Source organism: Podarcis vaucheri, assembly GCF_965113315.1.
Source record: "Podarcis vaucheri genome assembly, chromosome: 5".
Classification (NCBI taxonomy): domain Eukaryota; kingdom Metazoa; phylum Chordata; class Lepidosauria; order Squamata; family Lacertidae; genus Podarcis; species Podarcis vaucheri.
This window is the reverse complement of record NC_138763.1, coordinates 99,089,345-99,102,689: the sequence shown is the minus strand read 5'-3', so window position 1 is coordinate 99,102,689 and position 13,345 is coordinate 99,089,345. Positions and strand designations below refer to the sequence as shown.

The following is a 13,345-nucleotide window of genomic DNA, read 5'->3' as shown; positions in this document are numbered from 1 at the left end:
GCCACGTGACCTGGAAGTGTCTCCGGACAGCGCTGGCCCCCGGCCTGTTAAGTGAGATGGGCGCACAACCCTAGAGTCGGACACGACTGGCCTGTACGGGCAGGGGTACCTTTACCTTTACCATGAAAAAACAATTTAGCCCTCATTTCCCCTCCTGTATCAGAATCAGTACACTGAAAAGAAAGGCGCTTAAAAAAAAAATAAAAGTCACTATGTGGTCTTAAATCTTTATTAAGTATCAAATTTTCTCCAATGTAAGTTACATCCCAGTTGTTAAGTCTGAATAAAGAAGACAAACCCTTATATACAAGTTGTTAGACTTTAGCTTAACAAATATAGTACCTTCTCAAAATTAGATTTCTTTTAAACTTTTATAAACAAAGCATAAAAACGAAGATCAGTACTAAATAAAGCATTTTTAAAACAAATATATAACTTTAGAAATGACTTTCAGAATGCTAAAGTGAATAACTGGAGATTCCTTGAATGCTGCTAACAGCCCACTCTGCCTGAAGCTCCTTTAGACCATTTCTCGGTTTCTACGAATAGCACAGCAAAGGATCATGCTGAAAATCATACCGAAGATCTAAAAAAAGAGAAAGACGCACAATTGGCAAAGTTTCTCCATGAAGAATACCCATAGGCGCCGACTCCATGGGGCTTGAGGGGGCCCGAGCCCCCTCAAAAATTCGTTTGGGGGGGCTCCGCCCCCCCAATAATCTCTGGCACCCCTCCAGCAGAGCGCCGCCACCGCCCCTCCCCCAGCCCAAAATGCACAGGGTCGGGCTGCCTGCATGCCTCCTGCCCTCCCTCCCGAGCAAAAGCTCCACCCAATTTCCTTTGGAGCTGATTAATAGGCGCAGCACGCTCTCCCCTATTCGCTCACGAGGAGGCGGCGCCACTTTATTTGCATATTCATGAGCTTATTTATTATTCATGAGCTTTCCCGGGCCCCCCCAATATTTTTTATAAGTCCGCGTCCCTGAGAATACCACGTAGGAGATCAGGGTTCAAAGCCAGCGATGGTTTGGAAAGCAGTTCAGCACCGCTCAATTTCTAAAGTGCCCTCAACCCTCCCAACCTGCAGGAGAGTAGATCACACCAGCCACTGAACTTCACAGTGTTTGCCACTGCTGGTTTTCTCTCGCAGGCTTTCCACCGTTGGGCAATTGAGCCTGTTGACGGCTTTTACACGTAAGGGCCTTCTTGGTGGTGGCGCCTGCCCTGTGGAACACCCTCCCATCAGATGTCAAAGAGATAAACAACTATTTCATGTTTAGAAGACCTCTGAAGGCAGCCCTGTTTAGGGAAGTTTTTAATGACTGGTGTTTTACAGTGGTACCTCGGGTTAAGTATTTAATTCATTCCGGAGGTCCGTACTTAACCTGAAACTGTTCTTAATCTGAAGCACCACTTTAGCTAATGGGGCCTCCCACTGCCGCTGCGCCGCTGGAGCACGCTTTCTGTCCTCATCCTGAAGCAAAGTTCTTAACCTGAAGCACTATTTCTGGGTTAGCGGAGTCTGTAACCTGAAGCGTATGTAACCTGAAGTGTATGTAACCCGAGGTACCACTGTATTGTATTTTAAATCCTTATTGGAAGCTGGCCAGAGTGTCTGGGGAAATGCAGCCAGATGGGCAGGGTATGGATAATAAAATAATAATAATAATAATAATAATAATAATAATAATAATAATAATAATAATGTTCTTACAAAGAACTCCATGCTTGGCATTATGCAACATGCAGCTATATGCCAACCTTATGGAAAATGCTGCTACTTACCATCACCACACCAACACCAATGCCGACTGCTCCAATCACATTCAGCTTTTTGGTGAAGACTTCCTCAATAACTGTAGGGCATGCCTGGAAGAAAAACCAATCCCTCACCTTGTGTACTCTTATACATTAGGGTTACCAGACGTCCCCGGTTCCGGGGGGGGGGGAGACAGTCCCCGGATTTGCAAATCTGTCCCTGGGAAACATGGCAGCGGCAACCTCAGCAGTTGTGCAAAACATATCATATGAGGACTTCCGGTGAGGAAAAATGGCAGGCGCCATGGCAGCGAGCAGCTCCTGAAGCCAGCCAGAGCGAACTGCGCTACCAGGCAGGCTGCCACTGCTGAAGGGGAACCAAGGATGTCCGGTGGTACAGATCTCCTGCCCCCTGCCCCCTTTGTTTTGACTGATGGGGGAGGCTCAGGAGTTGTGGGCGGCCGGCCATTGCCCAGTTTTTTAAAAAAAACTCTGCACATTTATGTTTCACAGGGTGCGAAAGAAGGGCTTTGCACCTTTATACTGTTAGGATATTTCCGTTCCACCTTAAAAGGGAGCAGGATGTTTGTGTCACAGCCTGCGTATTTCCTGTTCACAGGATGTTTATGTTTGCTATTGCTTTCGTTCTCTCTCTCTGTCTGAGACACTGTCGCAGGCAGTCATGTTTTTCTTTGTTCTGATCAATGCTGAATAAAGCTTGTAAATAATGCTCTCCGGAGTGCGACTTCTGCTGTGATTATCTGCTGATAGAGTGTGCATGAGCTCTAGAATGTGGCAAGTTTTTTTCCTAGAAACTCATGTCGCTAATCGATGATACTGCGTGTCTACGGGAGATCGATGGACGTCCGGCAGATGGCTTGGGGCCATGATGGACTTTATCTCCCTGGCAGTATCCCAACATATACAATATGCATGTGTGCTTGGGCACACCATCCCCACTACTGACTCCCTGTTGCTACTCAGCTTCAAAAAAAAAAAGGGGTCCCCGGATTTACTAGGGGAAAAAATCTGGTAACCGTATTATACATGCAAGCACCAAAGAGATGGAATTTGCCATATTATGCTGAGACTCAGTAACACGAGGCATGTCCCTATCTGCGGCACAACAACATACCTGTAGCTGAAGGGTTTCAAGGACACCGCTCTGTTTGGGACAAGTGTCTTCAATTGCTGCCTCAATAACCCCTGTGAGGCCACAGCAGTTCAGCTAGAGCAGAGAGAAAAGTTACATTTCAGTTGTGTTTCAAAATACGGATGAAACAGATGAAAATACAGATGAAACAGTCAACAGATCTGGGTAAATTATCAGTTTGAAGGACTTTGCTGAAATAAGATCTTTGGAGATTATTTGAAAACGTGCCTTTAGAAAAACCTACAAACCATGGAAGCCTCCTGTGCAGTAAAACTTCTCTAGAACTCAGTATAGTTATGCTCTTGCCCAGATTCGGCCAAAGAACAACTGCATGTAGATTCACACTTCCATGCAAGTCATCTATATGAACGTGCACTGGAAACACCCCGCCCCGCCCCACCAGCAGGGACCTGGATGAAGAGACTAGAAGCTGCAGGTGGGAAACTGTCTCACAGCTAAATACAAAGACTGGGAGACCAGGGTGCCTGAGGCAATTGGGCGAGAATTCCCAGAGGAACTTCTCAGGGCACCAGGACTGATCCAGCCAGCGTCTGGCCCCTCAGCTGAGCTTGAAGAATCAGATGCGTGCCATCACACAAACAACAGCCCAGCAGTGCTGGGAACACACCAGGCGGGAGGCTGTGGAACAAAGGAGGAGGAGGGCCTGTCTTCAGGCCAAAGGGGCTGGCCTTTTGTGGTTCTGAAACAGTCTCTAGGGGGTGAAGCCTGGAGGAGGTAAAGGTAAAGGGACCCCTGACCATTAGGTCCAGTCGTGGCCAACTCTGGGGTTGCGACGCTCATCTCGCTTTATTGGCCAAGGGAGCCGGCGTACAGCTTCCGGGTCATGTGGCCAGCATGACTAAGCCGCTTCTGGTGAACCAGAGCAGCACACGGAAACGCCGTTCACCTTCCCACCGGAAATAGTAGACCTATTTCTCTACTTGCACTTTGACGTGCTTTTGAACTGCTAGGTTGGCAGGAGCAGGGACCGAGCAACGGGAGCTCACCCGGTCACGGGGATTTGAACCGCCGACCTTCTGATCGGCAAGTCCTAGACTCTGTGGTTTAACCCACAGCGCCACCCGCGTCCCCCTGGAGGAAGTAGTCTGGGGTTAAAGGCATGAAAGGCCTGCCTGCTCCCCAGCTTGGTCAGAACAAGCTGCTTACTTGGAGCTCTCCATGGTCCAGCAACTTTTGAGCAGCCTTGTGCTGGACCGGAATACAACACATCCAGATTACAATGAGCCCCAATGGTCTAGGTGGGAGCGACTGATGGTCATGCCAAGAAACAAAATGCAAATAGCACCCCTTTCAGATTAAAGGTAAAGGTAAAGGACCCCTGACAGTTAAGTCCAGTCACAAACGACTCTGAGGTTGCGGCGCTCATCTCGCTTTACTGGTCGAGGGAGCCGACGTTTGTTCACAGACAGTTTTTCCGGGTCACGTGGCCAGCATGACTAAACCACTTCTGGCAAAACCAGAGCAGCGCATGGAAACACTGTTTACCTTCCCTCCAGAGCGGTACATATTTATCTACTTGCACTTTGACATGCTTTTGAACTGCTAGGTGGGCAGGAGCAGGGACCAAGCAACGGGAGCTCACTCCATCGTGGGGATTCAAACCGCCGACCTTCCGATCGGCAAGCCCAAGAGGCTCAGTGGTTTAGACCACAGTGCTACCCGCGTCCCAGATTAAGCTGTTGCAAATTGGGACTCCTGGCTTTCATTCCTAGTACTCGCTGGCTCAGTGGAGATGGGATGTTTTAGGCATGGTTAAGAGATTTGGAAACTCCCCCCCCAAACTCACAAGCGCCTCCTCCCCTCCCCCACTTCAATTCTCCAACTACGGACAGTGTTTGTGACGGATGCAACTTGAGCATCAATCACAGTTGCTTTTAAACACGATTGGTGAGGATGTTAACATCAACTATAGGTAGCACTTGTCCGGGAGGGGAAAATACAAACAGTCGCATCATGGATAAGTGCTCTGAACTGGTTACAGAAGCAAAGAAAATAGTTGAGATCTGATCTGACTTACCGCGGCCTGAATGGCTCTCAGCGTTTCTTTGGTGGCAGGTTCCCTTCTTTTGTCATATACTGATTTGTAAAAGTCCTGCACCTCCTTTACAATCTAAAAACACAAACAATATAATAATTCACCCCAATAATGATGACAGTGGTTACATTAATCTTTTTGCTTAAAAAGGAGAAGCTGGAATATGCTGTCTACGAAGAACCACTCCTCAGAATCGTCGGTTGAACTGACCCAAGCAGGATGATTAAGGTCTGTGTGGAGATAAACTTTAACCAAAAGTATGCTTTATGGAGATCGAGAAGCAATAAGAGCTTTTGGAATGGCGCAGCAATTAATTCAGAGTCGCCATGTTGCCAAAGGATTTATAGCCTAGAAGCCGGGAGGAGGAACGGACTTGTTTTCAGACTGCATTCCTGGTGAATCTCCTCAGAGGTTTTGAGAAAGGAGGCAGATTGGTGAAGATTAATGACGCTAAGACTGTTTTGATGTATGGAAATGATGTTATATGGAAAACGTCTGGATATGGCTACTGGATAAAAAAAATAATATCCACGCAGGATTACAAACTGTTCTAACCAGCTTGTGGAGACCATCAGAGGTCACAAAGAGAAAGGAAAAATATATGAAAACAACAACAAGAGATGTGGAAAAACAATAAGAAAGGACTGGATTGTTCTGTGAACATCATAAGGTTAGATTTGTGGACATTAAAACAGCAGTAAGAAGCAAGAAGTTGATTGGATCCCCTTCGGAACTTGAAATATGGGTACCCCCAACAAAAACTTAAAATTCGGCTGTGTAATTTGGAATTTATGTAATTTGGTTTGATTTGATGTGATTGGTCGGTTAATAAAAAATTATTCTTAAAAGGAATATGCTGTCTACGACATGACTGCTGGAGTCCTTCAGGCTAATCTCCAAAACATTCCTTGCCCTCCCCGCAAATCTAACTTGGCCATATCTAGGGGCTTAATGTCTACAGAGGGGCAGGAAAGGAGGACGATAGGTAAAAAGTACTTGTGTAGCTTTGAATTCTCAGTTGGGGTTAAAGCAGAAAACCGTGGTTGCATCTAGGTCTAAGTGTGAGGGGTGGTGAGGCAGCCCCTATTCTACCAAAAAGGAATGCTTGGAATAAGGAAATATGATGTACGCTTTGTGCTATCTTAAAGACTGACAGGTTTATTATTGGTTGTCAGACTCGATTTGGGGGACACAGCTTTGTCTTGGTTCCAGTCCTTTCTGGCCAGGACAGAGCCTGTTGGTGGTGCTAGTGGACTGCTGCTGTATCTCATGGCCTTCTGCTTATGGGATGCCTCAAGTTCTATTCTGTCCCCCTCAGTATTTATTATTACTACTACACTACTACTACTATTACTACAACTACAGCCCCCATAGTAAACCACTGGGGAAAATCACTTGGAGGTTTCAGCTGCCAAGTCCTGAGAATACTGGTGATCCAAAACTCTACTTCATGTTTCTATCTGCTAATCCTGAGCAGATTATTTGGAGGCAGAATTCTGGATGTATAATTCTGTTATAATTCTAGATGGCATATAAAATCAACTTTAAAAATATGTCTGTCTTACCTTTTCCTTGTTTGAAAATCCCAAGATGGCAGCAGCTACTTCAAGGGCAAAAATCACAAGAAGGAAGGTAAAAAACTAGAGGCAAAGGAGACGAGAGACATTTTGAGTAAGGTCATGGCTGAACAATGGTTTATAAAAGCATGAGATGATAATACTTAAGAAGTCTATAGATAGGGCTTTAGAATGCTCTGCATGCTTCGTAAACTATCTCCGTTACCCTATCACAGTCACCTTCCAAGGCAGGTTAGTAGGCTCAGCGTAGCAGTTCATGTAAGACCACTAAGGACATTGGAGGAGACATCGGAACGAACGGCTTCCTAGCTCACACTTGCACAGCCCAATCCTATGCAGCTAGAAGTGCCACTTTGTTCAACAGGACTTACACATGCACGCTTAGGATTATTGTGATAAATGCGTATAAAGTGCTTTGACTCCGTTGAAAAATTCTCAGTGCAAAAACAGAGATTTCTTCTCTTACCTAATAAGCATGTTACTGCTAGACACATCTGTGAACCCTAAGTGACGTTTCCCCAATACAGTAAGCCTGTCACTTAGGCAGGGGTTACCGTACTTTTCTGTGTATTAGTCAGGGTCCCCCCCAAAAAATAAATAATGTTAAGAAATGGGGGGTGGGTGTCTTATACATGGCCAGTGCATTTTGTTGAGTTGGGATTTGTTGGTCTGTGGTGTCATTGCTGGCTTTGACAAATTCTGGTGTCTATTTGCTTTTGCTGCAGTAATAATGTGTGCGTTTTTTTGTTTTTCATCGAGGAAGGAACAGCTGATAGGCGGCTTTTGCTGTGTGGGGGCAGCAGCGCTGCTTTGACGGGCGAGTGATTTTCGGCAATCTCCCCCCTTAAAAAAAAAGCTTAACAGCTCTGGGCAACCTCCCCCCATTTTCTTCAGTTTGAGTCCCCCAAAATAGGGGTCATCTTATACATGGGGGCATGTTATACACAGAAAAATACGGTCTGCTCTGGGGATCGCACCTAAAGCCAAAATCGCCTATCATCAAAACACATTGGGTTCAAAAGCAGGTGGGATTGCCAAAGTCATTACCCCCCCAGAAACCCTGCCTCCTATTTTTCTTTTTAATGTCAACACACCTAAAGCTGAATGTGCACAAGTTAAATGTGCAATAAATTGCGGGTTTACTGCGTTGCATTTCTCCAAGCACCATATGTGAACTCTGTGATCAAATTATAGCAGAGTATCCAATTGCACACCCTACTTTGCTTGTTGCACTATATATGTACAGCGACCAACGGAATGGCGTCACTTCTGTTCCCGTATCTGGGAATTCCAAAAAGCAATGCCATGCACTGAGAAGCCTTGAGCCTCACAGACTTGGAGCTGTGCTCCCCATGGGTACTTACTGGGAAATTCCATGGGCTACACCCAAAGCCATAAATGGCTGTTCTAAATCATAGAAACCCATAGAAAGGAGGACAAATTAGGGAGTGGAAATAGTTCAAAGGCAAATTATATCAAGACTTCCCACATGGAAGTAGATTTTAATCCCCGGCAGCTCCGATTCAAAGGGATCCTCAGGTAGCAAAACTAGGAAAGCCTTCTTGGAGAACTTTTACTCGATGAAGTAGGGAGCACTCAAGGAATCCATGGTCTAACCACACAGGGGTCAGCAACCTTTTTCAGCCGTGAGCCAATCCACCGTCCCTCAGACCATGTAGTGGGCCGGACTATATTTTTGGAAAAGAAATGAACGAATTCCTATGCCCCACAAATAACCCAGAGATGCATTTTAAATAAAAGGACACATTCTACTCATGTAAAAACACGCTGATTCCCAGACTGTCCACGGGCTAGATTCTGAAGGCGATTGGGCCGCATCCAGCCCACGGGCCTTAGGTTGCCTACCCCTGGCTCTAACGTGAATGAGTTTCACCATATGTAGGAGGATCCAGTTCTGTGACATAAACATTGAAACCTAACTTGTGTTGGCAACTTTTGCAGAGTGTGCATTCTAGGAGGAGTTTATGTGCATTGTGAAGGAAAGTACTTCCTTTTGAAAATAGGATCCAGAAAGAATTCAGCAGACATGAAAGCGATACAGTGGTGCCTCGCAAGACGAAAAGAATCCGTTCCGTGATTCTCTTCGTCTAGCGGTTTTTTCGTCTTGCGAAGCAAGCCCATTGACGGATTAGAGGATTAGCGCTATTAGCAGCTTATCAGCTTATTGGATCAGCTGATAAGCGGCTTAGAAAAAGGGGGGGAGGGGAAAAACCCCGCAGGAACTCGCAAGACATTTTTGTCTTGCGAAGCAAGCCCATAGGAGATTCGTTTTACGAAGCACCTCCAAAACGGAAAACTCTTTCGTCTAGTGAGTTTTCCGTCTTGCGAGGCATTCATCTTGCGGGGCACCACTGTATAGCCTTCTTCCTACCGTAGAAACTAACGCCATACTTACCAAACCAAGCATGCACTGAGACTCCTGTATCGCTCCACAGCATCCCAAGAAACCAACCAGCATTATGAGGGCACCAGCTCCAATTAGAACGTAAACCCCTGGAGGCAGACGGATTTTAAAAATCAAAACACAGATTTATTCTCAGCTTAAAAAAAACCTTCACATTTTCCAAGTTTGAACAACATGAAGGCTACCAGCTACACTGCCACTACTATTTATGTATTACATTTATATGCCACTTTTTCTTCCAAGGACCTCAAGGTTGTGTACATGGTTACACTAACACCATTATTGTTGCTTCTTTAAAAAGAAAACACTACTAGCAGTGTTTCAGAACAAGTCTCTATAATAATGGGTTTTTGGTGGTGAGTGCAAAGGACAGGGGGAAGGCTATTTTGTCTATTCCCATAATAGAAACCAATCACTTCTCTTATCACCAGAAAAGGTTTGCAACAGTCCTTTTTAAGAGTATTTCCCTCCTGACTAGAGACTCCCTCCTGACCCATCAAAGGTTATTTATCAGTTGTGCAAACCTTAATAATCCAGCTTCTGGACTCATCAAGACCCCAATTGCATCTGCAAATGTTTGCAAGCAGCCAGCACCTTCAACTCCTGCAGTTGGCCAGACAAAATGGCCATTCTCAGCCAATGGCCTTTAGATGACCACTTTACCCATAAAGAAAGAGCTTTGCAATATATGTTGTGGAGGGCTGCCCTCAACACTTCTGCGTCACGGTACCTCTGTCCTCCTCCTAAGGAATCCATAAAATCCTCCGATTTTATTATCGGCTTCAGCACTGAACTATCAGTGTGAGAGATGACCTTTCCCCTCGTGCATGACCTTTGGGATAGGCTTTCCGCTATCTTCCCACAACGCTTGAGGCCATATTAGAAAGTTACAACTGGAGAGCCATTGGTGCAATTCAAAGATGACCTATAAGGCAGAGCACGCCATCCACGTCTAGGGAGCATGGCATAAAATCCAGGCTGGTTGCAATTCCAAAACACAAGAGGTTTAGCTGATGACATGTACGTGGGGGAGAAGAAGAAGAAGAAGAAGAAGAAGAAGAAGAAGAAGAAGTCGTCGCTCGGCAGATCGAAACTTCTGCCAGACAAGGACTAGGAAACCAGTAACACCTTCATGGGGTTTGGATGGAACATATAACCATTAATAACTTTGCCAGTGTGTCAGTGGTCTGGGGATTATCTAAGAAAGAACTGACACTGGTTGGTACACTGGGGAGGGGGGGGGAGGAAGCAAGGGAGAAAATCCCACAGACTTCTTTGTCCACAAATCCAATGTTTCTACAGCAGGACTGTCAAAAGAAAGGAAGGATAGCAATTTCCCTTTCTTCAAGGCATAGCAATCTAAGACCAGGATTCCATGCCTGGAATCATCCCTGCCCCAAAGTATTCTAAGGCTGCTTTTCTGGGAAAAAACTAAAGATAAAAACAGTACAAAATATAATAATTATTTTACTATATTAATATTAAAGGTCTTTCCCAAGAGTGGCTTGGCTTGCTTTGTGCTAGCAGCTCTTAATGTGTATCCTTAGCGGTGATGATGAGATATCAAAGTATCCAATTTTCTGCCAAGGGGTGGCATATCTACACAATTTCAGATTATTATTATTATTAATAATAATAATAATAATTTTTTATTTATACCCCGCCCTCCCCAGCCAAGGCCGGGCTCAGAGCGGCTTACAAGCAATAATAAAAACAAGATGAGTGATTACAACTTAAAAACAAAAATAAAATACAACATTAAAATAATGGAACATTAAAATATTAAAATGAAGCCTCATTGCAGGAGAAGGAAAAGAAAAAAGAAAAAGGGGGGCGGAGGGAATCAAATTGGCTCCAATCCAAAGGCCAGGCGGAACAACTCTGTCTTACAGGCCCTGCGGAAAGAAATCAGATCCTGCAGGGCCCTGGTCTCATGAGACAGAGCGTATATTAGAAGTGGCATATCCTTTTTTAGGGTGCACACTAGACCCCCGTTTCCAGCTGGGAGATATATTTTTAGAGACCAAGGAATCTGAGATGGCACATATAAAAAATTTTCACTTTGTCAAGGGCAAGGAAATACCCTAATAATTTTGGTATCTATGTGAACAGGTCATTCCATATCAAGCATATTCACACATCTTATCATTGGTTTCCTTAGTCACTGTTAATACTTTTAAAAGGTATCAGGTGTACTGTTCATACCACTGAGCAATAATTTTACAACATACCTGTATAGAATGTATTGTTATTCTCCTCCTGATCAAAGATATCTTTCGTCTGTTTATCAAATCGAAGCCATAGTCCAATTGCAAGGACTGCCGTTCCTGCAAGCTATGGAGAAAGGGGTTGGGGACAAAAAAAACCCCATTTTAATTATGTATTTTACCATTTTAGGTGTATAACAAGTCAATTTTGGACAGTCCTCAGGTATTATTGACTTTTTAAATACCCATATGCATTAGACTAATTGGTTTTCAAACTTGTGGTCCTTTGGAAGCTGATATCAGGAGAAGGGGTTCCCAGAAAGATTGCTTGTCGTGGCTGCAGTGTTCCCCGGGTAGTGTGGAGAGCACTTAGGGTGAAAACACATGGGTCACCAATTAATATAGCCCTGTGCCCACAGGTGTCACAAAAACAGAGAAGAGTGAAACTGCATTTTTGTTTAAATGGCTGAAACCATCTGCCAAATCATACTGGTCCTTGAGCATGCCAATACGTTTACACCTTTCGCAATAAACATGTAGTTTATGTAGAAATAAAGAGTTTGTAAGAACGTTAAGTAGAATTCTGCTGGGGTAACAGATATAAGATGTAAGAATTGCCTGTTCTGATTCAGAACAAGAGAGGCCCATCTACTACCATCTACTGTTTTCAAGAGCTGCCAACCAAATGCCCTTTGGCATTTCCCTCTCTCCCCATCCCAAACTCTGAAACGTTACAGGTTTCTTGAGAGTGTCCTCAAGGCTTTCCTAATTCACTGCAAAGTTGTTCAATTTGTGTTATGAAGGAGATTATTTAATTCTGGACACAAGACTGCCATTCATTATATTAATAATAACAATAAACAACAACAACAACAACTCATCTACTACTACTAAATGTTTTAATATTTATTTCTCCCAAACTGGGATTCTAGGAAAGAATGCCAGCACTTTACAGCTTTCTAAGGTGAGCTTTTGAAGATGCATGTTCTGCTGTTGTGGAACATCTGGCTGAGCTGGTTGGGCCTCATTGCCACACTGTTATCTGCAAATGCTCTCTAGAACGCATAGCCAGCACAATGTACATTGCAGAAGCTTGGTAGAATTCCTGCTTTTTGAAGGAAGCTGGTCACTAATCTTGTCATTGAGAAACCCCTTAAGTTTTCCAGATGGCAGTTTGAAACCCACAGACCCATCTAGGGTATGGAAGCACCAATGCCAACTCACGGAAGAGCCAATTCAAGGATACACTGTTTCATCCCTGAAAGCACAATTATTATTGGGCACAAGGCGTTCCCAGGAGAAGACCATTAAACCACTGCATAAATGGTTTTAAGAGAAGAATTTACAATAACGTGTCCTTGCAACATTTCAGAAATTTATCTTTTTATATATAAAAAAATTCAATTTGCAAATGTGTGTTAATCCATTTTAAAGTCTTAGATATATAAAATAGGTGTTCATAAATGTACCAAGCAAACACATACAAATATGTGGTATATCTGAAGAAGGGTGCATGCACACGTAAGCTTATACCAAGAACAAATTTAGTTAGTCTCTAAGGAGCTACTGGACAATTTTTTTTATGCTTTTATATATTTCGACATACAAATATGTAAACCACATGTCTGAAACACACAGAAAAGTCCTGAAACCATTTTCTCTCTTCCAAATCGACCTCAAATATTTCCCTGCCTCCCCACTGTCTCTCTGCTCACAAATCCTGTCTCAAGGGCACATTTCAGATATGAATAGGGTGAGCCTGTGACCTGGATTCAGGAGTTGAGTAGTTATCATAACAAAAGAGTGGCCAGGATGCCCAGGTAATCCAATCAGGTAACCTAGCAGACAGGATAAAAACAAAGCACTCAAATTTCTGTTGTAGCCTGCCCCTTCTCTGATGTATTAAGGGGGACGTCTTGGGCTACACCCCTTCTGTGCTGTAGGTATGATGTATCTGGGGTGGTGGTCTTGAGCTACAGGGAGGGCAATTTCAAAGTCTATATAAGGGCTTGCACACCTTTGTCCGGGGGTCCCCCCCCCTGTGTGTGTGGGGGGGTACCCTGTGGCAACAGATTTAATAAAGATCAGGCTTACTAGTTGCTTTGTTTCTCAATATTCTCTGGTTGGCCTCTGTTCATAGAATCATAGAGTTGGAAGAGACCACAATGG

General features: G+C 44.2%; 1 protein-coding gene across 1 annotated transcript in view; it reads right to left on the bottom strand.

Annotated features, from left to right (window-relative positions):
* Positions 1–213: 213 nt before the first annotated feature.
* The window catches only part of CD9 (CD9 molecule), a 32,503-nt gene continuing 19,371 nt past the window's right edge, over positions 214–13,345 (bottom strand). Inside the window, exons 2-8 of the mRNA XM_082223328.1 lie at positions 11,201–11,303; positions 8,961–9,058; positions 6,533–6,607; positions 4,950–5,042; positions 2,894–2,986; positions 1,786–1,869; positions 214–586 (exon numbers count right to left, since the gene is read on the bottom strand). Coding sequence (XP_082079454.1) covers positions 521–586; positions 1,786–1,869; positions 2,894–2,986; positions 4,950–5,042; positions 6,533–6,607; positions 8,961–9,058; positions 11,201–11,303 — 612 coding nt within the window. The 3' untranslated portion in view covers positions 214–520. The remainder of the gene's footprint in view (positions 587–1,785; positions 1,870–2,893; positions 2,987–4,949; positions 5,043–6,532; positions 6,608–8,960; positions 9,059–11,200; positions 11,304–13,345) is intronic.